The sequence below is a fragment of the Salvelinus sp. IW2-2015 genome, linkage group LG15 (assembly GCF_002910315.2).
Source record: "Salvelinus sp. IW2-2015 linkage group LG15, ASM291031v2, whole genome shotgun sequence".
NCBI lineage: Eukaryota > Metazoa > Chordata > Actinopteri > Salmoniformes > Salmonidae > Salvelinus > Salvelinus sp. IW2-2015.
This window is the reverse complement of record NC_036855.1, coordinates 64,604,822-64,619,020: the sequence shown is the minus strand read 5'-3', so window position 1 is coordinate 64,619,020 and position 14,199 is coordinate 64,604,822. Positions and strand designations below refer to the sequence as shown.

General features: G+C 45.1%; 1 protein-coding gene and 1 non-coding gene across 2 annotated transcripts in view; both read right to left on the bottom strand.

The window, feature by feature from the left end:
- Window positions 1-13,848, bottom strand: part of LOC111974606 (importin-7) — a 19,161-nt gene extending 5,313 nt beyond the window's left edge. Inside the window, exons 1-12 of the mRNA XM_024002470.2 lie at window positions 13,654-13,848; window positions 7,711-7,792; window positions 3,681-3,834; window positions 3,405-3,563; window positions 3,107-3,263; window positions 2,644-2,733; window positions 2,364-2,458; window positions 1,906-1,990; window positions 1,513-1,747; window positions 1,257-1,333; window positions 337-453; window positions 29-118 (exon numbers count right to left, since the gene is read on the bottom strand). Coding sequence (XP_023858238.1) covers window positions 29-118; window positions 337-453; window positions 1,257-1,333; window positions 1,513-1,747; window positions 1,906-1,990; window positions 2,364-2,458; window positions 2,644-2,733; window positions 3,107-3,263; window positions 3,405-3,563; window positions 3,681-3,834; window positions 7,711-7,792; window positions 13,654-13,737 — 1,425 coding nt within the window. The 5' untranslated portion in view covers window positions 13,738-13,848. The remainder of the gene's footprint in view (window positions 1-28; window positions 119-336; window positions 454-1,256; window positions 1,334-1,512; window positions 1,748-1,905; window positions 1,991-2,363; window positions 2,459-2,643; window positions 2,734-3,106; window positions 3,264-3,404; window positions 3,564-3,680; window positions 3,835-7,710; window positions 7,793-13,653) is intronic.
- LOC111975223 (small nucleolar RNA SNORA23) lies at window positions 655-832 on the bottom strand. Its single transcript, XR_002878787.1, has one exon. It is a non-coding gene; the product is annotated as a small nucleolar RNA SNORA23 (small nucleolar RNA).
- Window positions 13,849-14,199: the final 351 nt, after the last annotated feature.

Genomic DNA, 14,199 nt, shown 5'->3' with positions numbered 1-14,199 from the left:
CAGAATGATCTGGCAACGTGACACTTACTCTGGCTCTCATATAGCCCAGCTCACTGCGGAACAGAGTGAAGACGTGGTTCTGCAGCATGAACTCCATCTGGTCTTTATAGACCTTTTTCTGTTTCCGGGGGAGAGAAGAAAATGAAATTCATGGTTAACAAAAATGCATTTAATGTATTTGACTGCCACGTGGGAGCCATAAAGTGAACTTAAGTGATAAAACAATTTGGCAAAATAGTTACACGCCGTGTCAGCTACCTCATCTGATGAGTACATGGTCAGACCAAAGGTCAACTAGAAAAGAGGAGATAGCAGGTGGTGTTGGGGGTTAATAACCTTGAGCAGGATTTCAGCCAGAGAGCCAATCATGTGCAGCGCTCCGTCCTTCTTCCTGGGGTCAGAGGTGGGCTCAGTGAGGATCTGATAACAGAAGCCCATGGTCTTCTGAAGAACCTAGAGAATAAAGAAATGCATTCAGTCAAATGTGCTGCTTCTCTGTGTATCCTGGATAACTGRTWCACATTAACATCKAYCACCTRTGATATGTCCCAAATGGCACKCTAATCCATGTATAGTGCACTACTWTTGACCAYYGRRCATGGGMTAGTGCACTATGTAGGGAATAGSGTGCCATTTGAGATGCAGGCCAGGAGAGTTTGTGGGAGAGTATGGAGGCTGGKCCGTGGTGAGGAGTCAGAGACGTCACAGGTCAGTACTATGATCTCCAGTGGCTCTATGGCTGCAGGTGTGGAGTGAGCACCGCCGCACAGACTGTAAGACACAGCCAGACGGCAGCACGTAACATGGACAGGCACCACACACCCTGTTCACCCACAGCCAAAACGGAATAGAACTACCTCCATGCTAAAACAACACTTTACATTTAGAACAGAAAAAAAGCCGTAATACGTAACACATAACACATCTGACTAAGGAGCTACAGCAACTAAAGTAGTGCTTTCTTCCAGCTATGCTTCTTTGTTTTCCAGTGTTCTCCTGGCTGGACTCATCCACAGACCGGTTCCAACAGCTCTGTACTGTTGTTGGAGCAACAGGGCGCTAATGAGAGCCACAGCAAGACAGGACGGAGGAAGTGGCAAGGCCATAAATAAGGGCAGGAGTGAGGCCAGTAGAAAAAAATAACAGGCACCAGGCCATGCGTCCCAAATAGGGATGAAAGAGGATCACATCATGGCAGGCTGTTGACCCTGCCAGGACCAGGAGGACACAGCATTCACATCAGAACCACAACTCACTTCTTTCCTCTTGTTGCAGGAGGTGAAGAGCAGGGTCTGGGCAGCCGTGGTGGGAGAGATGAAATCCTCGAACACATCTGAGACGGGACAGAGAGTCAGCAGATCAGATGGCACATTGCATTGGTTTGTTAGAATAGCTTTACACAGTTAAATCTTTGAACTGATCACTTCCAGGCAGTCTGATTCCAGGACATTCCTTCTGGATGACAAACACTACGGAATATTTCTGATTTCCAAAAACAAGAATGGCGCTTACCAAACTTCATGCGAATGTACTCGTATGGGTCCTCCTCCCACAACTCCTGGTCACTGTCCGTGTAGCACATGAGYGGGAAAACCACYTCCTGAATGATGCCCTGGATATGTGGCTTCAGGTTCTTCCAGGTGACAGCGTGTGCGATTCCCTGGTTAATATAGTTGAGTGTCTGCTGGAGGACTCTGGGAGCCACGTATTGCTTCTCCTTATACTGATATAAGACCTTCAGCAGCACCTACAGACAGACAGGCAAATCAGTTCCCTCTGGTTGAGATCAGACTCCCATGCAGACAGACACAGCTGAAAGGCAACCTTCTGTCCCTCAGTCAATCAGAGTCATGCATCACACATCTTTCAGCTCAGACAAAGCCAAGAGCGGCCTTGGCCTCTCACCTGTTGTGCTGCCACTGAGTATCCCTTGAGGAAGAGATCGGCAAACTCTGTGTACTCTTTGGTAGTGTTGCCTGGGCTGCCATACCTGGGAGGGGTTTAAAGATGCTTTCACATGTTAATATACAGTGAACCAAAATATAAACACAACATGTAAAGTGTTGGTCCCATGTTTCATGAGCTGAAATTTAAGATCCCAGACATTTTCCATACTCACAAAAGGTTTCTCTCCAATTTTGTGCACACATTTGTTTACATCCCTGTTAGTGAGCATTTCTCCTTTGCCAAGATAATCCATCCACCAGACAGGTAATGAATGATAAGTGACATAATTAAGGGATTATCACTTTCACCTGGTCAGTCTCATGGAAAGAGCAGGTGTTCCAAATGTTTTGGTGTTCCAAATGTACACTCAGTGTAGAATCAGTGACAGTGTGCTGGGGTGGGTTGAGTAGGCTTACCTCTCGAAGAGCCTGGCCAGGATGTGGAGGGCCCACTTTTTACACTTCCACCAGGGCAGCTCAGGTCTCTCGTCCTCATCCACCTGCAAGGTCTCCTGTGGGCCACAGACGGGGAAGGAGGGGAGAAAGAGAGAAGGAAAATAAAATAAGCTTTCTTTCAACTCGCAGCAATTAAAATAAAGCAAACAAACTACAGCTAATCTGTTTGGGAGCTACTTGATTTGCATAGTCAACCTATTTGTGCTCCCTCCTTGCCCTACCACAGTAAATCTGCCCTCACCGGAGGCACGTCTCTGTCCACCACTGTCTTCAGGATCTCCATCCACTCCGTCAGGTTCTGTCGGTTGATCAGCTCCAGGGGGAGGTTATACTGTGGACAGGGAAAAGGAGAAATCCCGTCTATTCAATTCAAAAAGCTTTGTCGTCGTTCCAATGGACATTAGACAGCAGAGCAATCTGGCATGCTGAGGGGGGACAGGTCTTGCCCAGTGGCCCACATGACAGTGGCATCACAGCCAGCAGAAGAAGCAGCCCACATGGACCAGATGGTCCTCAGCCCTCCCCCAGTACAATCATAATCGACCCATCTCCAAAACCAGTATTATGGAAGAAGTAGCTAAATAACTGGAAACTACAGCTATACATCCACATTTAGACAAATACCCTACACTCCCTATACAATCAGACTAATATATACACTTAACTTCTAAGAAGGTGAGCGTGAAGGATGTGGTCAGTAGTACCTGGAAGAGGGCGTAGAGGATCTTGAAGATCTGTTTTTGCACCAGGACAGACTCACTGGAGGGGTCAGGGAGCAGCTGGATGAAGCGGTCCTTCAGCATGGGCATGAAGATCTGCATGGCCGCCACCAGAGGACTGCGCTCGTCCGGCTTCTTGTACCTGTCAAACAKACAATCAGAAACATCAACCACCCGAATACATAGCAYACAGCTCMATAATACGGTCTCTGTCCCAAATGGCACCCCATTCCCTAAATGGTTGGGACACAAACATGGTCACTCTAAAACAAGGAGTCCTTACTCATAGTTTTTAACCAGCTGGTAGAGGCAGAGCAGGATGCCCAGCCAGCCGGCGCTGTTATCTGACTGCAGGTAGAAGCCAATCTTGTCCACGATGGCAGTCCACTTGCCGGGGTAGTCGTGTTTAATCATGTGATGGATGCATGTCGTCAGCTGCACTCTGAAGGGTTAGAGAGGAGAAAGGTTGGAAGACGATCTGGTTGATCCGAGCTACCTCTTCCCCCCCCCTCTGCTGGCGCTGTGCAGTGAGCTGAGCAGCCACAGGGTGGTAGGTTACCTGATGCGCTCGGGGGAGTGAATGATGGCCTCCACGATGTTGTCACGGATAAACTGCCTGTCCTCCTCTGGTATGTTATTGACAGGCGTCTCCGTGCTGGTGCCGTCCCCCTCACTCCAGTGCTGGGTCACCATATTCTTGAGGTAGATCACCCCTGGGGAGGAGAGGGGGACAATAAACTGACTAAACACAAGACAGGCTTCATAGAGATCCTATTAATAATGGATTACATACAGTGCATTCGCAAAGTATTGAGACGCGTTAACTTTTTCCACATTCTGTTACGTAACAGCCTTATTACAAAATTGATTTAAATGCCCCCCCCCCCTCAAAATGCTCCATAATGACAAAATTAAATAAATAAAAAGTATAGATTTTTTTCTTCAAATGTATTAAAAATAAACTGAAATATCACATTTACATTAGTATTCAGACTCTTTACTCAGTACTTTGTTAATGCACCTTCATCTTTCCCTCGATGCTGACTAGTCTCCCAGTACCTGCCGCGGAAAAACACCCCCACATCATGATGCTGCCACTACCATGCTTCAACGAAGGGATGGTATTGGCCAGGTGCTGAGCAGTGCTTGGTTTTCTCCAGACGTGAGTTCAATCTTGGTTTCATCAGACCAGAGAATCTTGTTTCTCATGGTTTGAGAATCCTTTAGGTGCCTTTTGACAAACTCCAAGTGGGCAGCCATATGCCTTTTACTGAGGAGTGGCTTCCGTCTGGCCACTACCATAAAGGCCTGATTGTTGGAGTGCTGCAGAGATGGTTGTCCTTCTCGAAGATTCTTCCATCTCCACAGAGGAACTCCAGCGCTCTGGCAGAGTGACCATCGGGTTCTTGGTCACCTCCCCGACCAAGGCCCTTCTCCCCGATTGCTCAGTTTGGCCGGGCTGCCAGCTCTAGGAAGAGTCTTGGTGGTTCCAAACATCTTCCATTAAAGAATGATGGAGGCCACTGTGTTCTTGGGGACCTTCAACGCTGCAGAATTGTTTTGGTACTCTTCCCCAGATCTGTGCCTCGACACAATCCTGCCTCGGAGCTCTATGGACAATTTTTTAGACTTCACGGCTTAGTTTTTGCTCGGACATGCACTGTCAACTGTGGTACCTTATATAGACAGGTGTGTGCCTTTCCAAATCATGTCTAATCAACTGAATTTACCACAGGTTGACTCCAATCAAGTTGAAGAAACATCTCAAGGATGATCAATGGAAACAGGATGCACCTGAGCTCAATTTCAAGTCTCTGAATACTTATGTAAATAAGATTTTTTCCCCCTTCATATAATTGCATAAATTTTTTAAAAACCTGTTGCTTTTGCTTTGTCATTGTGTGTACATTGATGAGGAAATGTTTTTATGTAATGCATTTTAGAATAAGGCTGTAATGTCACAAAATGTGGAAACAGGGGAGGGGTCTGACTACTTCCGAATGCACTATATGTAATTCTATGGCAGGATTAATGTACAGCTGGTATTCCACCCACTTAGATTTAATTAATGCAAATCATATGATATTGAAGTAAAATCTGCTTTGATCATGGGGTTTAAATTGAACCCTTCCAATTCTTATGGATTTCCATGAAATTGCAGCTGGTTAAAGTGGCACAATATTCTCCACATCTCTTTAAATCACTTAATATCAGGGAGATCTCTAAATTGTTAGAGTGAGTCAGTGTGACATTGGGAGGTGTGAAAGAGTCCATCAGCCTAGATAGCAGCAGCGGATCTCATGACCAGCACATTCACTGTGACTCTTCTCATGTGCTCAGGCTGAAAGGGAGTAGCAGTCGGCCGGGGGAGTAGGCGGTGGCTGGGGGGGACGGGCCAGGCGGTGGAGTAGGGGGCGAGACGGGCCAGGCGGTGGATAGGGGGGCGAAGCGGGCCAGGCGGTGGATAGGGGGGGAGACGGGCCAGGCGGTGGATAGGGGGGGGGGAGACGGGCCAGGCGGTGGATAGGGGGGGGGAGCGGGCAGGCGGTGGATAGGGGGGGGGGAGACGGGCCAGGCGGTGGATGGGGGGGGAGACGGGCCAGGCGGTGGATAGGGGGGGGGGAGACGGGCCAGGCGGTGGATAGGGGGGGGGGGGAGACGGGCCAGGCGGTGGATAGGGGGGGGAGATGGGCCAGGCGGTGGATAGGGGGGGAGACGGGCCAGGCGGTGGATAGGGGGGGGAGACGGGCCAGGCGGTGGATAGGGGGGGGGAGACGGGCCAGGCGGTGGATAGGGGGGGGGAGACGGGCCAGGCGGTGGATAGGGGGGGGAGACAGGCCAGGCGGTGGATAGGGGGGGGAGAGGCCAGGCAGTGGATAGGGGAGGGGACAGGCCAGGCCAGTGGATAGGGGAGGGGACAGGCAGGCAAGCCAGTGGATAGGTGGGGGACAGGCAGGCAAGCCAGTGGATAGGTGGGGGACAGGCCAGGCAAGGCAGTGGATAGGGGGGGGACAGGCCAGGCAAGGCAGTGGATAGGGGGGGACAGGCCAGGCGGTGGATAGCGGGGGGGCAGGCCAGGCGGTGGATAGGGGGTCAGACAGACTGCTGACACATGTGACCGCTGTGCTGCTGGCTGGGAAGTCATAATCCTGCCAGTCAGTGCTGACACAGCGAGACCCTCACAACCACCCTACTGTATTCCCCTCCCCAACCCATTAATGTCCCCCTCTGCCCAGTCCAACACTCAACATCCCCCTAGCCCACACAATGAGGCAGGGAATAGATGAATCCTGAAATTGCAAATAATGCCTATAATATCAGTGTGACAGGTTTGAAAAAACAAATGCTATTATCTGTCATAAGCAGGAGGGCATTTGTCCTCAATAGGAGAGGAACCTGGGTCTGATCTCACTACCTTTATGGGAATCCCAGACATTTGCCTGCTAGCTACGGAATCGCTTAGCTCCTCCCTTTGTGTCAGATAACAGCAAATGAGCCTCATTACCACGGAACTTGTGGCCAAAGCACCGAGTGTGAAGTTCCGGTGCAGGTACCAAGCCAACGTTTAAGCATCTGTTAACCAATGGCATGCCAGATATGATCTACCCGTGCCACTATTGCAGCTGCATTAACTTAATGCAAACGGTCTGAATCGGAGTCAGGTGCAGCAGGGCTCTATGGCAGGCCAAATAGCAGTCACAAGAAGGATAGCATTTCTGCTCAACACACCAGTTCCTGGAGAGGTTTGCTTAGAAATGTCCAGGTCATCTGTTTGACAAGAGGCACACAGATTAGCACCCAACGCATAAGGCAGGATGGGCTGCTGCCACGTTACTTTTCTCCAGGCTGTCATATTACTATTGTGTTGTTGAAGCATACTACAATGTAGAAGAACTGACAAAGTTGCAAGATAGAAGTTAGGACATGATGCTATGGGTGAGCACAATTGAATACGCTAGTGTGGAGTCTAGCAGCATGTTGAAAATGACAGGCTCTGTCTGGCGGACTGCACACATTTTAAATGTAATAAAAGTCAATGAGCCACTGATCAAGAGCAGATCATCCTACCATATAATTGCACATCATTACCAGAGAGGCATGTGTGATACATGGACAGGCTACCAACGGCCCCTCACACGGAGCATCTCAAACATGTGGAATGTTATTTTATAACAAAGGAAGCTGTATCAATGACTAGACACTGTCCAGGCCGAGCAACTATAGATTTCACTAGAGCTCCCTAGCAGACTAAAAGTGTGAAATCTCAATGCCGTAGGACAGGATAAAATAAGCTGCAAAGGTAGCATAATAAAAGATGGCATCATATACAATAAAAACACCTTTCTTCTCTTTCTATCATGTGTGTATCTTGGTGAACAAATGTACAAGTACATGGGAAATTGGTCAGTCTTCACAATATGACTGGTGTCATCAGTGTGGGAGCTGTCATTTTTGAGAAAGCGTGCTCAGTTCATTTGAGCTACAGTTGTAGATACTCTTCTCGCCTTTCAGTTCCGGTGAATTTCCATCTGCAAGAGTGCACAGAATCCCGCCCCACATCATCATAACACCCATCCTCTGAAACTCACCTGCTTGTCTGACGGGCAAATCTAACTGATCAGACATGGTGACTTGCAGCAGAGCTGACACAAAATTCACCTGGGTGTGACCCTGTAAATGAAAGCAGGAAAGGATGCATGAATATCAAACACTGATGTGTATTGGACCTATATATCAGCAAAACAGTGTATAACAAACATCTTCAGCCATTTGACTCCTTGCTGTCCCCAGGCCACCTGGTCATGCTGCTGCTCCAGTTTCAACTGTTCTGCCTGTGGCTATGGGACCCTGACCTGTTCACCGGACATACTACCTTGTCCTGGACCTGCTGCTTCCAACTCTCTCTACCAAACCTGCTCTCTCTAACTCTGAATGACCAGCTATGAAAAGCCAACTGACATTTACTCCTGAGGTGCTGACCTGTTGCACCCCGTACAACCACTGATTATTATTATTTGACCATGCTGGTTATCTATGAACGTTTGAATATCTTGGCCATGTACTGTTTAGAAGTCGACCGATTAATTAGGGCCCGATTTCAAGTTTTCATAACAATCGGTAATCGGTATTTTTGGACACCAAATTGACGATAAAAAAAACTTTATTTAACTAGGCAAGTCAGTTAAGAACACATTCTTATTTTCAATGACGGCCTAGGAACGGTGGGTTAACTGCCTTGTTCAGGGGCAGAACGACAGATTTTTACCTTGTCAGCTCGGGGATTCATTTTTGCAATCTTCGGGTTACTAGTACAACGCTCTAACCACCTGCCTTACATTGCACTCCACGAGGAGCCTGCGTGGCAGGCAGACTACCTGTTACGCTAATGCAGTAAGAAGCCAAGGTTAGTTGCTAGCTAGCATTAAACTTATCTTATAAAAAACAATCAATCTTAACATAATCACTAGTTAACTACACATGGTTGATGATATTACTAGTTTGTTTATCTAGCGTGTCCTGCGTTGCATATAATCGATGCGGTGCCTGTTAATTTCTCATCTAATCACAGCCTACTTCGACAAATGGGTGATGATTTAACAAGCGCATTTGCGAAAAAAGCACTGTCGTTGCACCAATGTACCTAACCATAAACATCAACGCCTTTCTTTAAAATCAATACACAAGTATATATTTTTAAACCTGCATATTTAGTTAATATTGCCTGCTAACATGAATTTCTTATAATTAGGGAAATTGTGTCACTTTTCTTGCGTTCCGTGCAAGCAGTCAGGGTATATGCAGCAGTTTGGGCCGCCTGGCTCATTGCGAACTGTGTGAAGTCCATTTATTCCTAACAAAGGCCGTAATTAATTTGCCAGAATTGTAAATAATTATGACATAACATTGAAAGTTGTAAAATGTAACAGCAATATTTAGACTTACGGATGCCATCCGTTTGATAAAATACGGAAAGGTTCCGTATTTCACTGAAAGAATAAACTTTTTGTTTTCGAAATTATAGTTTCCGGATTTGACCATATTAATGACCAAAGGCTCGTATTTCTGTGTGTTATTATGTTAAAATTAAGTCTATGATTTGATAGAGCAGTCTGACAGCGATGGTAGGCAGCAGCAGGCTCGTAAGCATTCATTAAAACAGCACTTTCGTGCGTTTGCCAGCAGCTTGTCTTCAACTTCAAGCCTATCAACTCCCGAGATTAGGCTGGTGTAACCGATGTAAAATGGCTAGCTAGTTAGCGGGATGCACGCTAATAGCGTTTCAAACGTCACTCGGTCTGAGACTTGGAGTAGTTGTTCCCCTTGCTCTGCATAGGTAACGCTGCTTTGAGGGTGGCTGTTGTCGATGTGTTCCTGGTTCGAGCGAGGAGAGGAACGGAAGCTATACTGTTACACTGGCAATACTAAAGTGCCTATAAGAACATCCAATAGTCAAAGGTATACGAAATACAAATCGTATAGAGAGAAATAGTCCTAAAATTCCTATAATAACTACAACCAAAAACTTCTTACCTGGGAATATTGAAGACTCATGTTAAAAAAGAACCACCAGCTTTCATATGTTCTCATGTTCTGAGCAAGGAACTTAAATGTTAGCTTTCTTACATGGCACATATTGCACTTTTACTTTCTTCTCCAACACTTTGTTTTTGCATTATTTAAACCAAATTGAACATATTTCATTATTTATTTGAGGCTAAATTGATTTTATTGATGTATTATATTAAGTTAAAATAAGTGTTCATTCAGTATTGTTGTAATTGTCATTATTACATACATATATAAACATCGGCCGATTAATCGGTATCGGCTTTTTTTGGTCCTCCAATAATCGTTATCAGTATCAGCGTTGAAAAATCATAATCAGTCGACCTCTAATCTGCATTGCTTGCTGTTTGGGGTTTTAGGCTGGGTTTCTGTACAGCACTTTGTGACATCGGCTGATGTGAAAAGGGCTTTATGAAATAATTTGAATAATGATAGTAGTAATGCCATAAAACCACTATGTTGAGGCATGGAGCTCCATTAGCTGAAGCTTATACACATACAGCTCCTTAAGAATGCAAAGTATGAGAGTTTAAGAAACCTTGATGCAACATGTACATTATATAATGTAACCTCCCCATACGCACAGCAAAGGAATCCAGACCTCCACATGGCCTGTCTGGGTCCTGGCCAACTTCTAGGCTGTCATTTGAGACTGCAGCATCTGCATCAAACAGTGAGTGTCACCTGTCCCTATTCTCTAGACACGAACAAATAATGTTCAAAATTAAGATATCCAGTATATACACAAGAGTGCAGCATACTTTTTACATTATCATTGATCACATAAGTTATTTTTATTTAACTAGGCAAGTCAGTTAAGAACACATTCTTATTTTCAATGACGGCCTAGGAACGGTGGGTTAACTGCCTTGTTCATGGGCAGAACGACAGATTTTTACCTTGTCAGCTCAGGGATTCTGGAATGAAAATGGGTCTCAATGCTTTGCCCACCACATATCCTTATATCACTTGCTATATTAAATGAATACTGTTCAGGCTTAACTGGTCCAGATGAGTCAAACGTAAGATAGGTAAAATAGCCTCCTACCCTCCTTTCCCGGTAGATAACAATGCACACAGACCTCTCCCTGGATACGACACAACGTGACTCAGATCTAACAATCCAACTGCACATTCTTGTTCTGTGGATTGAAATTCTGGGCATTGTATATTCTGTTGTCACGAAAAACAAAACAACGACCTCAGATTGTTGAGTGGAGAAGTTCATGTACAGTTGTGGCCAAAAGTTCTGAGAAAATCAGACTGGAAGCTTCAAAAGGAGGGTGGTGCTTGGAATCATTGTTCTTCCTCTGTAAACCATGGTTACCTGCAAGGAAACACGTGCCGTCATCATTGCTTTGCACAAAAAGGTCTTCACAGGCAAGGATAATGCTGCCAGTAACATTGCACCTAAAATCAACCATTTATCAGAACATCAAGAACTTCAAGGAGAAGGGTTCAATTGTTGTGAAGAAGGCTTTAGGGCACCCAAGAAAATCCAGCAAGCACCAGGATCGTCTCCTAAAGTTGATTCAGCTGCAGGATCGGGGCACCACCAGTACAGAGCTTGCTCAGGAATGGCAGCAGGCAGGTGTGAGTGCATCTGCACGCACAGTGAGGCAAAGACTTTTGGAGGATGGCCTGGTGTCAAGAAGGGCAGCAAAGAAGCCACTTCTCTCCAGGAAAAACATCAGGGACAGACTGATATTCTGCAAAAGGTACAGGGATTGGACTGCTGAGGACTGGGGTAAAGTCATTTTTTCTGATGAATCGCCTTTCCGATTGTTTGGGGCATCCGGAGAAGACAAGGTGAGCGCTACCATCAGTCCTATGTCATGCCAACAGTAAAGCATCCTGAGACCATTCATGTGTGGGATTGCTTCTCAGCCAAGGGAGTGGGCTCACTCACAATTTTGCCTAAGAACACAGCCATGAATAAAGAATGGTACCAACACATCCTCCGAGAGCAACTTCTCCCAACCATCCAGGAACAGTTTGGTGACAAACCATGCCTTTTCCAGCATGATGGAGAACCTTGCCATAAGGCAAAAGTGATAAATAAGTGGCTCGGGGAACAAAACATCGATATTTTGGGTCCATGGCCAGGAAACTCCCCAGACCTTAATCCCATTGAGAACTTGTGGTCAATCCTCAAGAGGCGGGTGGACAAACAAAAACCCACAAATTCTGACATACTCCAAGCATTGATTATGCAAGAATGGGCTGCCATCAGTCAGGATGTGGCCCAGAAGTTAATTGACAGCATGCCAGGGCGGATTGCAGAGGTCTTGTAAAAGAAGGGTCAACAGTGCAAACATTGACTCTTTGCATCAACTTCATGTAATTGTCAATAAAAGCCGTTGACACTTATGAAATGCTTGTAATTATACTTCAGTATTCCATAGTAACATCTGACAAAAATATCTAAAGACACTGAAGCAGCAAACTTGTTGGAAATCAACATTTGTGTCATTCTCAAAACTTTTGGCCACGACTGTACATTTTATTTTTGAGCCTTGCTAGGCCTACTCTTATCAAACTAAAGTTAGCTAATAATACGTTCGAGCTGATGACACACAATATGGACATATCACATAAACAACAACTTGACTTAAAGTTCACCTAAACCCCAGTTACATGACAACACCGTACATATATTGTTCTAAGGATAGCATAGCCGATAACAGACCAGAGCATATTTGACACTTGCCCAAGAGACTTCCTCCTACTAGCTAGCGAGCGAAACATGGCTAACTATGTGACCATTAAATAATTCACGTCGTCCGTATAACGTTATGTTAGTTATCTATGGCACGTCTACATTTGACATATAAAGTCGACATCTAGACAATGATAATAGGCCATGTTGCACATAGCTGGCTATTTAATTTGTAAGGTTAACATTAGCGAAAGAATCTGCGCACGCGGACAGCTCATCGAATGACTGAATGTAATTTATGTTACGCTATCCGCAAAAGGTTGCTAACATAGCGCTAGCCAGCGAACATTCACTTTCCATTTGGCTTTCACAAATGAGGTACAAACAAAACATTTGCCCCGTTACTAAATGCGTAGTTATTATTCATAATGATTGCTATTGTTTACGTTGTGTCTTGCAAGTTAACTAGCGTTCGATAACTCAAACCTACCTAGCTAGTTAGCAAATATTAGTTAGCTACGTTCATGGAAGTCAAAGCCAGCAAGCTAAAACATAATTTATTATTAGCTACTCTCATATTAGACGTACATTTATAAATTATAGGAAAGTAGTTTGATGATAACTTGACTAACTAACGTTACACCTGTCAATTCGTCCGATTGGTGACATTTTGGCTGACCAACTAGTTTAGTTAACTATATAAATTCAACGGGCTAGCTAGTTAACACTATTGCTGTGCAGGGCAATGTCAGCAGTAAAAAATATATAAAAAAATACACCTCACACGTGATTCACTTAGCCAACTTGCTAACACAGATTTCCGAACTTCTAGCAAACGCTGGCTACATTCGTATACTATATCGCATGATTTAGTTAGTTTAGACCAAACTTGTATAAATAATGGCAAAAATGTGTCTTTCCAACGATTCAAACATGATACATCAGTTAGGCCAAAAGCAAGCATTGTCCAACAAGGCTTTTTACTGCGTAGCTAGCAGCTAATTATCAAGGAAGCTATTGCTAACTTCCCGCACGTTTTTAAAGAACCAGCTGCAGGTATACGGGGTGGATTCACTTGGAGTTGCAGATCTTGACGTTAAAATATCATTCGAAACTTTGACATAACACCCATAACGTCAAGTCTGATATGTAATCACCGAAACATATGTCGAATGGAGAATATTCAATCTGTCAAAGTTCTGGACTGACTCTGGTCTCCCATGGTCACAAGCTAGGAGGACTCCATTCCATCTTTGATGTGTGACACAACAGAAGAGGCCCGATTAGCACCATCACAAGTTTTTACCTCGTTCAGCTGCCTCTCCGCGGCCTCACGCAAGTTCGGGTCCATGGTACCCCGAAGGGCCTCGATCAATACGTTAGGATCCATAGCTAAATCTGGTACGGCTCGGATTCAGTATTTCTGTGGTCTATGAATTCCCAGTCAATGCGCACATGGACGCACGGCTCTTCAGTTACCGGCGCGAAAGGAAGAAGCGAATGAAGTACCCGGATAGATCAGCCCCAAATTTCCCCAACACGAACATCCGCTTCAAACTATTGCACTATAGGAGTTGTAGTTTTACATGTGTGATATCTCTCTCACACTGTCTTACGGTCAATAAATAAAGACACTGCTGGTAATGAGAACAAAATATTATGAAAATGGAAAGCATGTCATTGCAGTTGGCTAGTAGATTTGAAGTTTTCAGCACCATCTTTCATGATGATTTGGATGACATCATAACATCTGAGAACAACCAATATCTAGCTGCTGTACTCAAAACGTAATCACATAAATGAAAGCTACTAATATTACTGCTACTGTAAAAACGACAATAATATACTATAT